We start from the raw sequence: 13,381 nt of genomic DNA, 5'->3' as shown, positions 1-13,381 counted from the left end.
TACTTCCCTCAATTTTCAGATAATGCATCAAGGAGAGAACAATACTGCTGCTGTGTGATTCATTCAGAATTTATACAATCCGTTTAGTTGCTAAAATGTAATGTTTTCTACAATTAAGTGTTTCTCACATTCTGTCAACTATAAATAGAAGAGCAATGCTAAAACCTTTGTAATATATTTTTTTATCTTAAAAAAGTATAAGATGTTAAACAATTACAGAATGCATATGCACATGCTTGTTTTTATTAGTTTTCATACTTCTGTCAAGTGCTTCCCTTATTTGAACTTTTGACAATAAAACAAAAAAACGATTTGCCTTTGCTATTAGTAAGAGCTGCCCAGTAATTGTGAGTGAAAAACAGGGCATTTGCTTTGAAACATTTCAGGAATACAAGATCAGTAATGCACACTCTCTGCCTATCTATGGATTTTGAACCCTAAATTGACTTTGATTTTTAAAATACTTGAGAAATATAATGGAATACTGTCTCTAAATGCTATTTTGAACACTAGATTGGAGCTTTCTAATTGTGTCTCTAATAAATATATTGTTAAATAAGCCCACAAAGTATACTTGAAAGCAGTGGCTTTAAAGGCACTATGTTCCTTCCATCTTCTCCTGTGAAATAAAATCTTGACTTTACTAAATGTTAGTGGGATTTCTATCATCAGTATTGACGGATTTCATCTTTACTTTCCAAACCAGCATAATGCTATTATTTGCAATGTAAGAATCTAGGAGATTTTTACATAAGTACAAAAAACTATAATAATGCATACTGGAATTTTAAAGTAAGCTGCTGTTTGAGAGCTTTAACAGTCTGAAAACTATCACTTGGAGTTTGCAACCATGAAATCCGTACCTGCTACTAACGTATTTGCCTCATTTCATAATACATTCATAAAATATGAAAACTGACTTCTGAAAGGTTCAGAGAGGCTGCCTCCTTGAGAGTGAGTGTTGGGGTAGTAGGGAAACGAAAATGTTAACTATCTCAGTAGAGCCTAAAGGACAACCTAAGGCTATTTCATGTAGTTCAAAAATAAAGACAATTCATTTTATCTCCCAAGTAACACACTGCTCTGAAACCGTTTTCCATCATTTTCACTGCTGCTGCAGAAGATCAAAACGCTGGTGGTGACCTATTCTTTCCTGCTTACTCCCTGTGGAGGAAACCTTTTTCTTTCAAGCAGCCTTTGCTACAAAAGATCTGCAGTTTGTCATGGAACATGGGGTGATGATATCTGGTGGCTTTTTATAGGAAGGGAGTGGAGAATTAGAATGGATGTTCCTGCAGAATTACCACAAGCAAGAATGCTTTCTGTGTTCCAAAATTCTGCCTCCAGAAGCATTGCTTATATATATACTATACTAGAACTTCTGTCATATAGTCTATATATTTCAGTTTCCATTTCATACTTTTAAACAACATGTATTTGACTGAATTTAATATTAAAAACTTAGGCAATAATCCTTCACTATTTCACATAGAGGCCACAACAAAACGTAGTGTCACTTACCTGTATGTCCGTTTGTAGCAGCAGAATACAAGGCAGAATAGCCATCTTCACAAGAGTAATTAATGTCCAGTCCTTCTTCATTAAGCAGCATTGATAATAAAGTGACATTTCCCTGGGCAGCAGCTTGGTGAAGAAGGGTGGGCCTGCCACCCAGGGGGACAGGACCACCGCTTGTTAACAAAGGGGTTAGGGAGGAAGACCAGCCTGTGAGTTAAAGCAACAGAAGTTAGATGGAAGGCACATAAATAAAGCTGCATTTTCTGTGTTCTTTTGAAAATGAGAAAGGATCTTCAAAATGACAGGAGTGGTTAGTTCAGCACAAGTTTTGTGGAGATGCTTTGTCTGTACATCAGAAGGTACACTGAGGAATAAAAACTGTGTACAGTTTTTACAGGGTGACAGTTGTTAATGCAAACAGTATTCCATTACAAAAGGTTAACATGACACTTGTTACGAACTGCAGTAGCAGCTGGATGTCTTAAAAAAATTTATATTATTAAAATTCAGAAACTACCAAAAGTTTTATACAAGTGTCAAGTTAATTGGTGATATGCTTGAAAGGTTTTTTGAACTATCTAAAGAAAGGATTCCTAAACAAAATACTCATTTTCTTATGGAATTGCATCCTCCTTTAAAGTCTTCACGTTAACTTCAGTATTATATCTCACCTGCAGTTATACTGATAAATCACAGATGGCCCTTAATAACTTTAAGAGCCTTTCAATAAATTTGCAAAAAAATTGTAAAGTCATTTACAAAAATGATACAGAGATAATTTTATTTACTATTGAACTGTACCTTAAGGTAATGCTCCTTTTACTCAGCAATACTTAAACAATATATTATAAAATGCTTCAGTGTAAATGAATAACAGGTTATATGGAATTTATGAGTGAAAGCTTTCAAGTCACTTCATTAAAAAATAATATTCAATTCCAAGCTTTAAAAGCTCAGGAGTTGTCTTGGTTAAATGTTCTGTTCATTACTTATCAGCTTTAGTAGGGAGTTTGTTAAGAATATGAAGTTTGTTGCACAAGGCATAGAAAATTTTGTGCATTCTTCCTTGACCAAGGACTGCAAGAGAAAATAGAAGAAAGTTGGTTTTTTCCTTATTTTAGAAAATCCACATTATATTTCTCTGTTGAATGAACAACTTTATCATCTGTAGCTGCACATAAGCTGTTATCCGAGGCTGACATGTGACAATACAAAGCAAGTTTATGCAGCGTTTTTTGTGGTTCCGCAACACCCAAGAGTGAAGAGGAGCTGCAGTGCGTTACCTCCAGCTCTGTCAGGCTGATCAAGTGCTGTCCAACCACCAGCACCCAGACCTTAAAAAATCATGTTGCAGTAGCTCCACCATGCTGAGATGATTTGGTCTGCATTTCAGAAAAACAAAATTAAACATAGAAGTTCCCAGCAGAATTCCATAGAAGCAATGGATTTGGGAACCTTGTAAGAGTAGGACAAATTTTAATTAAGGTCCAGACTTCCACATTCACCATCTGAGCAGCCCCAGTGAAGAACACAGCCTGATCCCAGTTCAAACAATAAAAAGAAAAATGCTTGGCCTATTTTCCTATTTGTCTTTAAAGTAAGTGAAATTTGTAATTTCAAATTAAGCTTACTAGTTCAGTACAGAAAGAACACATATTTGCAGTAATTCCAGAATGCTAGCTTTTTATTCAGTGTATTTATTTGAAGGAGAATAAATTTAGATTGGACCTTAGAAGGAAATTCTTCAGTACAAGGGTGACAAGACTTTGGAATAAATTGCCCAGAGATGTTGTGGCTGCCCCCTCCCTGGAGGTGTTCAAGGTCGAGTTGGACAGAGCCTTGAGTAGCCTGATCTAGTTGAGAGGTGTCCCTGTCCATGACAGGGAGGTTGGACTAGAAGATCTCTGAGGTCCCTTCCAGCCTAGGCCATTCTATGATTCTATGATTCTATGATATTGACTCTAAGAAGTCATCACTACAGTTGTGAAGTTACTTTATAAATCCAACTTCAAAATGATGATAAACTGGAAAGTTAGTTCCATCCATCTTCATATAGTTTCAATTCCGAAGCTACTTGCTGACTGTTGATACTCCTACCAATTTTTGTTTCTCCATTTTTTTAATCAGATCAATATACAAAGTAAACTGCATCATTTCAGTAGTAAAATAAACATATTTATTTCCACTTCCAATATTTGAGAACAGTTAACTTCTATATGATCATAAAAGAAAGGGCTGAAAAATTTGTTTTTCCCCTCCATTATAAAAGTGGTTTTATTTTTCCAAACTTTTGTTCTTTGAAATTAGCTGTGCTGCAGTTGTTGCTATATAAATGTTTTTTAAATGGTACTCGTGCAGTTTTTACCGCCTTGCTGTGGTAGTTAACTGATAGTGGACATTGCTTGGATGGCACTCCAGATGCTAGTATTCTTTGTCCAGATTATACTGGAATTATTGGGAAGAATTTAGGGAGCCTGACACTAACCTTAAAGAATGCAGGTCACTTTGCTAAGCAGTTTTGTAACATGAATAGTATTTCTGGATTCGCTTCCTTGTTGAAAATAGTGGGGGGTTATTTTTTTTAAAGCATCATTAATGGAAATATAAAAATATTTTGTGTGTGTGTGTGTGTGCCATGTGTGGTAGCTTAATTTTCAGTCAACTGCTTGAAATGAAAAATACGTTGCTGCAATTCAATGATGAAATTCATTATACTAGGTTATAATTAGACTAAAACCTTCTGCTGAAAAGGATACAAAACCCAGGTAATAACATAGACAGAACTTCAACTTATATTATCAGTGTAAAGCAATATAATAAATCTGAACGCTTCCAACAAAATACGCCAACATTAGAAAATACCAGTAAATTAGGTACACTATTACAGATGTAAAAAGTTAGGAAACGTGAAGCATCTGTGACAGCTTGTAGGGCATGCAGTGATGAAGGGCAGAGGGACAGACAAAAACAGCTTCTGGCATCAGCTTCAGAATGTGAGATGGTTAATTTCAGAGTCCCCCCCCCACTGCCTTTATCTTTCAAGCCAATTGTATAGAGAGAATAAGTCAATCATTCGAGAAATGAGCAAAATAAAAAACCACACTTCACTAAAGAGTGACACAGAAAGCGCAAACCCAAGAAGAAAGTGAAAGTAGAAATCCTAGGGGTATGAAAATCCAACTGCCTACATTCATTTCCATTTTGAAGTCTTACAGCCATTGAAACGTAGAAATCCAAACAGAACAGAAGCATTTTGGCACCAGTTCAAAGGCTGCTGAAGTTAATGAAAACACTGTCACAGATCTTGAATCAGGCCATAAATGTTCATTGTGATTTCCCTGCGTGCAGCCTGTTCAACATTAATGACAAGAGCTGGTGTCTTCTCCTACCAGGGATGAAAAGAGCAACAGGCAGCTAAAAGAAGGTATCGTCACATTAATTTAGCACAACGGGGAACTGAAATAATTGGTGCTCTCATTTGAAGTTTGCTCTTAGTAGTTGCTCTTTCTAGAACCAAGACACTCCCTTATTGAAAATCAGGCTATTCTTAAAGCAATCTGAGCTAACTAGGAAACTCTTTTAAAATTGATAAACAGAATACTTTAGTGATTAGGCTATTATCAGTTCTTCTGACTCAACAGTAAAAAAAACATGAATTTCCTGACAAAGAAAAACATAAAAATGGAGGATTCTTTCAATGTCTTTTTAAATCTGTTAAATTTGTTTGCACTGTTGTTTAAAAAAATTAATAAACTCTGACTGAAATTCACGACTTACTATACACTAAAATATGAACAGGATTTCACCATGTTCTGCCTTAACTGAAAGTAAAATTGAAATTTTCAACATTTTCTGAAAAAAATAAAACAGATAAAAACCAACCAGAACACCAGTAAAACTGAATCTGTGCCTAGAAGGCATGAAAATGCAGCTATGGGAAGGAGGTTGATCTCAGTAGTATTTGTAGTTTGTTAGATATTATTTACCTCCAGAAAAGTCATACTTAAAAAACAAAATGAAGAAAGTGAGTAAATAACAAATTCAGGCATTACAGTTCACATTATCTTAATGAGAACAGTTATTAAATTTGTGTTACCTTTTCTAAGACAGGGTCTAGTTCCACATATATTTATAAAATCTATTTTTTTCTCAGCATAAAATTTTGAAGGAAATGTCTTTCCATACTTGCGTAACATCTGTTGCACAAAGTTTATTTAGTGCTGCAGTTTGCCAGAACGCTTGGCCAAAATAGATTAAGTTCCCTTAAAAACATAAATAAAATGGGATTGAGAATAAGTGCAATAAAACATAAGTTTGGGTAAAAGACAAAGGAGCTCCTGAATATTGCAGATAAAGCTTTTAAAGTTCTTTGAGCTTGTTTACAGTCAGTAAAGGGTGGATATTAAAATAACATCTCTATATTAATAAAATAAATCATATCATCAGGCCACTAACTAGAGTTTAAGCAATCATTCTTTGCAGACTTCAGATTATAGGATACGTTTCCCATTTACAGTTGCAAAAATTCACCAAGCAAACCAATTACAAAATACTAATAGCGTCAAACCTTCAGAGCAAGGATTACAAGGGGATTAAACGAACCCAAATGCTTCCATTCCTTCCAAAAATAAATGAAGAGAGTGTAACTGAGGGAGGGCAATCTGAACACATAAATCTGGCATGATTTAAATAAACCTAGCAGTTTTGGACAAAAATCCTACTTCTGAGACTTGCCTCTGAGAACTGTCACAAATTGACCATCTGATGGAGGAGTCCTATTTAAAGGTTGATTGTTCTCCTAAGAAAAAAGTTTCTATTTTGAAGCACAAACTAAAGCAATAACAATACATGGAGTTATGAAGTCAGGTGTTGGTAATTTGATTTTTAAGAGAGAAGATTTATTTTTTTAGAACAATAATCAAAAACTGTCTTAAATGTTTACAAACCATCATCTAGTTAATATAAGACTAACTGAAATGTACAGCCTAATTCATGCTGACAGGATTTGGGGAAGACAGCCTCTTGCCTACAGAAATTATTCTCTTTGAAGCTGATTTTGCCAATAGTTCGTCATATATTAATAAAATCTTACGGTTTTTTGTTTGTTGTTTTTTAAAAATAAAGTTTTAATTCCATTATGGAGCCCAATAGCACTTGAAGGCAAATGAGTTCTGGGGAATATCTGAAATACTGGGAGACTAACAATCCATCTGACATGGAAATCACACTCAGTTGGGAATAAGAATTTAAGATGAAAATTCAGGATAAACATAAAAACCAGTAAACTAAGAGGCAGCCATCAAATCCCACAGTTGTGAGATCTGAGAAGTAGTAAGAAAATGGAATATAAGATTTCTGAGCTCCTACTTTTATGGCACAGGAGAGAGTTGAGGTAAGGAGAGAGGATTCTGACAGTATAGTGCCACAGCCAAATGTTAAAAACATGATTAGGGTACTCCAGAAACATGCAGAAAGTCTTTCAGTGAAGTGAAATGGGAATAAAAACTCCTTAAGAACATGGAATCTCCTATATTTACTGACACAATTTTGCCACACGCTGCTTTTGGAATAGCTTCCCCCAGACTGGTGAGTGAGTTCAACTGCCTTACCAGAGAGTGGCACAGCACAGAAAGTGGTTGGGTGTGTGACAGAAGCAGAGCGGCTGCGCAGGGGTTTTATACCCTATAGATGATGATACAGAGACTAAAGTTATGAGGGACTGAATTACCACAACTGAACTGGATTCAAACTGAGAGTCTGACACCATTCAAACATTCTTCAGTGCTGACAAAGGCCTAGTGTTCCACCACTACATGCCCAGCTTCCTCACTGCAGTGCAAAACAGGCTAAAGATGGGCTTTTAGCTAATGTTCTAGTGCTGTTCATCCCAGCAGGGAGATACGTCGGCAAAAAGATTCGTGGGAGAGCTACAGTTAGCTGAAAGGTAGATCAGGGACACCTTTTTTTATTGAATTGCCTTCAGGAGGATACTCTGAAGTTGGCAGCATATTAAAAACACAAATAAGTCCCTACCACAACGCAAAATGAATGGTGGATACATACGCTGACTCTGGGCTCACACTACCAACATAATACTTAGATTTTAACTCTCCAACAGCAAACTTTTGCTGACACCTGTGAGATGCCACACACAAGTATCAAGCCTACAACTAAAACCAGAAGAACTACAGAAAAATGGAACTAAAAATGAAACACATTCTATAGGTATGAAATTATATATTTGAAACTACAGTGTTATCCAGGCAATTCTATACCTTAATGTGCAACTATCTAATGCCATAGGAGCATACAGTAGCCTTATTTTCTAGTAGATTCACAGAGCGCTGAAATACATAGATATTCCCTAGAAGATCACTAGCAGAGTTAATGTTCAAAACGTTACTTCAGAACGAGAAAGCATTCTGAAGTCCAAAATACTAGCATTCACAAAAGCAAAAACTCAATGAAAAAAAGGAGCTTCTTTAATATACCATAATCTGCACCCCATTTACTTTAAAGATTAGTACTCTTTACCTTTCAAAAAGGCTTCAATTTCAAGACCTCCTTGAGGAAGCAAACTACATTATATTTAATTACTCATTTATAACATTACATAAATCAGCAAAAGAATTCCCATACCCCTGGAATGTTGAAAAATTATAAGTGAAAATTTCAGCTTTTAGAAAGTAAAAAAGAGAAAGGTATAAGAATATAAATAAAGCAATCAAGAGATGTATAGGAAAGTCAAAAAAGAATATTTTAGAGGGAGACAGTTTGTAGCATATCAATCCCTTTACCTGATGCTGTTACCAGGAGGCTGTCTGAATCACATGGTTTACAGGATGAAGCACTAACAGGGTTTATGGAGGAGCTACAGGCAATGGTGGTGGGAATGACAAAGGAATTTTCTGAACATGCAGGTTGGCTCAGTCCAGGGAAGTGGGAAGGCCAGGCACCCACCTGAGACGAGGCTATGGCTGGTATGGCACAGCCTGCAGGTGCCACAGATAAATCTATAGCAGGTTTTGGTGGCAGCTGAGGTGAGGACTTAGAAATAATTTCCTCATTTATTACCCTGATTCCTTGTGGTGAACTTGAAAGAGGTGAGGTCACGGTTTTGCTGTCAGTTTTTGCACTTGTATTTGGGGATCGACTACTATCCATTAAAACTTTAAGCTGTGGGTGTGGCGGAGAAGGAGTTTGTGAAAGGCCTGGTTTTTTAGGAGGAATAGGTGGCGGATTTCCTCTGTCAACTCTTGATACGCTGGGAGTCTTTAAATTCATTCTACCGACAGGGGGGTAAGTGCCAACTTCCACTGAATGTGACGTTCCCAGTCGTGACGGAGCGCTGCTCTGAGGGCCTGTAAACCTCGAAAGGACTTGGGTCACGGTATTCCGAGCTACCTGTTTGGCAACCAGGTTGTCACGACTGGTAGGGGACACGTCCCTTGAGGGAGGACTTTGGGTTGTGTTTCCGTTTTGGTCTTGATCGTTCGTGTTTGCCTGAAATCTAAATCTAGCTGCTTGGACTCGTGGATTTAGGCCTGGATGTCCAGGCGTGTTGGCAGAGGGTGAATGCAAACTGTGCATAGACGAAGGGAGCGAGGAATTCTGAGCTGCGGCAGTTGGTGCCGCAGGGGTGCAAAGGGAAGGACTATTTGAAAAAGGGGAAGTGCTACTTGGTAGATCAGGTGACAAGCTTGTATTTAGTCCATTTTCCTCAGTTCTGTTTTGATTCTGCGTAAGAATGGGAGTTGTGGGAGGGACAAGTTCGCTAGATGAAGACTGCCTGTCAATGACAGGCTTCACAAATGCTGCATTGGCACACACATTCACTTTTGTATTGCCAGACACTAGGGGGTTCACTGGAGAAGGCTTTACAGATACAGTCAAAGGCAACTTCTTAACATTTTCTGTGCTACCGTCCACGACTACAGTATCTGTTTGGCAGGCAACAGTTCTTGAACTTGGTTCTTCTGTTTCAACGGAAACAGAAACAAGATTCCCATCTTTAGCTTTATCTTTATTTTTAAGAGAAAGATTAGCTTTACTTTCATTCTCCTTTTTTAATTGCTCAATCATTCTGATCATTTTATCTCTCTCTTCTCTGAGGTCACTGGTGTGCGCTTCTTCTCTATGAAGTTTGGCACGCAACTGCTCTCTCTCTGTGTCAAACTCAGACAGCTGCTTTTCCATTTGAGCCTCCATTTGTGTACTCCTTTGTTTCTCAGCTGCAAGAGACTTCTCCAGTTCAGTAGCCTTTTTCTTTTCCTCTTCAAATTTTGACATCACTTCTTCCAGTTTCTGGGCTTCCTCTACAATTCGGCTGGACAACTGCTTAAACTCTTTCACCAGCATCAATACTACATGCTTATTCTTTCCACGTTCTTCTTCAAGACGAGCAGATAGCTTCTTGTGCTCCAGCTCAAGACTCTGTAACTGAGATTTTTCCATTTCCAACTGTAAGAAAGCATAGAGAAAAATTCTCATTAACAAGACGAAGACTTTCAACACAACCTAGTATTAACCTGACATTGAGATTTTAACCTTTGAGAGCATCCCTAAAATGAGCCTGTCCACCCCAGCAAAGTGATTTGTGACATCTAACACAAGCATATAATCTTATACAAGCAATAGAAAGAGATGGGCATCTCCAAAGAGCAATTCAGAAACTAAAGTAAGCCCATCTACTTTCCTCTGTTGACAACACAGAGACTCCCCAAAGTGATTAAATGCTTGTGAGTCTTCAGTGAGAGCAGAAAGTCCTCTTCTCAGTAAACGGATGAGACACAAGCAAAAAATCCTCTGAGCTCAGAAATGAAAGGTTTAGGTTTTAGGTCTTCCTCAGACTGAAGGAGATTAGGGTTGAAATACACAGTCCATCATGCATGTAAGTGTCTGATGTCTTGTTTTAGCATTTATAAATAATACAATATTCATTTCTGAGATCAGTGTTTTCACACAGGCACAAATATCTTCCTGTACTTAGTGTATGGAGTGAGCAGGTCTCACTGACATCTGTAATGTATAAACCATGTTATAAGGTAGAATCAAAAAACTACCTACTATGTGCACATAATGGATAAGAATATTATTTCTGTTCATTCAGATAGTTATCATCTCTAATTCATCCTGCCTGCTGATCATGCTTTTATTCGAAGACACTGTTTTAGAAAAGCACTGGAAAAATAAGTTAATGCACCAATTTATAAAACACCTACTAGTAATAATGCAACCCAAATTGCTTTGTATTTTCCCAAGCAAACCTGTACACAAGTCAAACAACAACTAAAGAAAAACTCTTCTTTCTTTCTGCTTCTCCCTTCACATACTGATGCGGTAGCATCCTATATTGCTTATCTCGATGATCCCAAGGGTCTTTGCCAACCTGAATGATTCTATGATTCTATGATCTGAATGACTGATAAAAAACTCAAATAAACAAACACCCAAGAAACTGCTGAGCGTTCCTTCTTCTGTACTTTTTTAATCAGTTTAGTCTTGTCAGTTCTGCCTCATATTTACATATAGATCAATACAGAAAAAAACAATTCAGAACTGTACTACTGAAAATGCATTTTCTAAATGAGTATTTTTTCTGGAAAAATACTTGCAGATACCTATGGAAAAATAATCAAGTGATCACAAATATGAATGTTTAATTTTGACTGCTACAGGAAACTGCTCCCATGTGTTGCCTGATCTAGTTGAGAGGCGTCCCTGCCCATGACAGGGAGGCTGGATTAAATGATCTCTAAGGTCCCTTCCAGCCTAGGCCATTCTATGATTCTATGATTCTTGCTTCTATGATATGAGAACATTTCACAATGCTCAGAAAATAAACTAAGAAAAGCTGTGGCAAAAAGCAGTACATTTAAGATCTTACTTGGAATAAATGTTTCACTTCATTAGATGAAGGAAGAATCATAGATTATGGATTCAGATTATAATGTCATGGTAAAACAACACTAATTACAGAGCTTAAGACAATATAGTGTCATGAATGTATTTTCTGTAAATTACAATGTGGGAAACAAGATGGCCTAGGGAATTGGTAACAGCTCTCTCAGGCAATGCTTGAAATATTGCCTTGGTTGCTAGATGAAAACAAACAGACACACTGGAAAAAAAAAAAAAACAAACACGTCAGGCATTATAATATAATAGCTTTTCAGAAGCCTATTGCTATGGCACATTATTCCCTGTCCTCTCCAATAGGAGATTAAATTTCTTAGCTATGGAAGATTTTCACACATCACTGTAGATGTGTCTACAATTAATTTTTAACTAAACTGCATTTAAACAAAAAATACCATTTTTAAATAACAGGTTTGTTATTATACAATAGAGTAGGGTTGAAATTCATGCCATCAGGAGATAAGTACAAGAGGGAAAGTCTACAGTTGCAATAGAAATAAATCCCACCTGCTACAGCTCATTCTCCCCAGGATAATTTTTCACCACATGGCAAGTAGAATTCAAGCACTACAAAATTATTAAAAATTAAGGGAAATGACGCAGAGAGAACAAACAATAAATCCTGTCTGAATTTACACTTATAGATGAATGTGTGCCGCAGTCTCCCCAAAGTTCTAATCACATTACCGGACCATAAATTTCTCTTCTGTTTTCTTCAGAAGAATGGGAAAAAGCATAAAGAGGTGATGGCAGTATTGATGCGATGTATATTACAGTAAGAGTAACATTTCTTCCTGAAATCATATCATTGTCATAAAAAACAGTGAAATAGGAGGAATAAATCATTATGGGAAATTACACCTACTTTATAAACATCATTTGGGCTTCAAAGACCTCAAAACCTGTTTAGCAGTGGAGCAGCTCCGCTGGAGAAATGCACTTACAGTGCATTTCACAAAACCAAGTCCACCCTTTCTTAAAAACAGTGTTAAATACAGAAAAGCTAAGGTATGGCATTATTAGTCATTGTTAAACAAACCATATCAGCAACAACACCTCTTCAGTTAAGTTAATGACAATACAGCTTTAAATTAAATTAACAAGCGATTATAATGACGCTGCATCTATGAAGAGTGCCATTCATAATTCTTCACATGCAGAAAAATCATTCTGTTTTCTCAAGCATGTCACTGTTTTTTTTCAAAGCATCCAACAGCATTTGGATGCTTCGCAAACATTTCAAAGTAAGTGAAGCATCCAACAGTAACAGTGGAGCATCCAAGAATTTGGGGGTTTTGTCAAAACAGACCCAAAAAACATGAGAAATATAAACAATTTTTAAAGCTTGGAAATGCAGTAAGATTATAGTGAAAACATTTTTATCAAGATTTTTCTATACTTTATTGTTTCTCCATTTTGCTTTCAGATGAGGGAGTGGTTCTATAAGCTAACAGTTGTGAAATTATACTACTTTTAAATAATAATAAGCAGATTTTAACATATAACTGCAATGAAATCAGCTTGTCATAATATTATATTATTTGCAATCACTGCCTATAAATAAAGAATCTCTAATATGTATCTAATATCTGTAATATATATCTAAGTCCTCTATTTGGTTTCAAATTGACAAGAGCAGAATTAGCTTCTCATTTTACTTTGTCTTCTAAGTCCATCTCTCCCCCCGCCCTTGTTTTGGCTGAATTGTCTTGAATAGGAAAAGCCTCTGCATATTTACACTGCAGTTTTGCCTTTCGATGACAGATCTGGAGCTAACTAATTATTTATGAGTTTATGAACTAACTATGACCTGATTTTTGCAAAATGCGCTATATGCATACGCTTATCATATCAGTCGTGTGAACACCTGGAAATGTGGCCAAGAGGGATTTGACACAGGGTAAAAATGGATATTGAAGGTTATTAGGAGCAGTCAGCATGGCTT

At 36.6% G+C, this 13,381-nt stretch overlaps 1 protein-coding gene across 1 annotated transcript in view; it reads right to left on the bottom strand.

Moving 5' to 3' along the window:
- Positions 1–9,978, bottom strand: part of CTTNBP2 (cortactin binding protein 2) — a gene marked incomplete at its 5' end in the record, with an annotated part of 49,429 nt that extends 39,451 nt beyond the window's left edge. Inside the window, 2 exon segments of the mRNA XM_009878544.1 lie at positions 1,522–1,725; positions 8,316–9,978. Of these exon segments, the coding sequence (XP_009876846.1) occupies positions 1,522–1,725; positions 8,316–9,978 (1,867 nt within the window).
- Positions 9,979–13,381: the final 3,403 nt, after the last annotated feature.

This window comes from Apaloderma vittatum, unplaced genomic scaffold (genome assembly GCF_000703405.1).
Source record: "Apaloderma vittatum isolate BGI_N311 unplaced genomic scaffold, ASM70340v1 scaffold16311, whole genome shotgun sequence".
NCBI classification, from domain to species: Eukaryota; Metazoa; Chordata; class Aves; order Trogoniformes; family Trogonidae; genus Apaloderma; species Apaloderma vittatum.
Note: the sequence above shows the minus strand (reverse complement) of the source record. Positions and strands in the feature narration are given on the sequence as shown.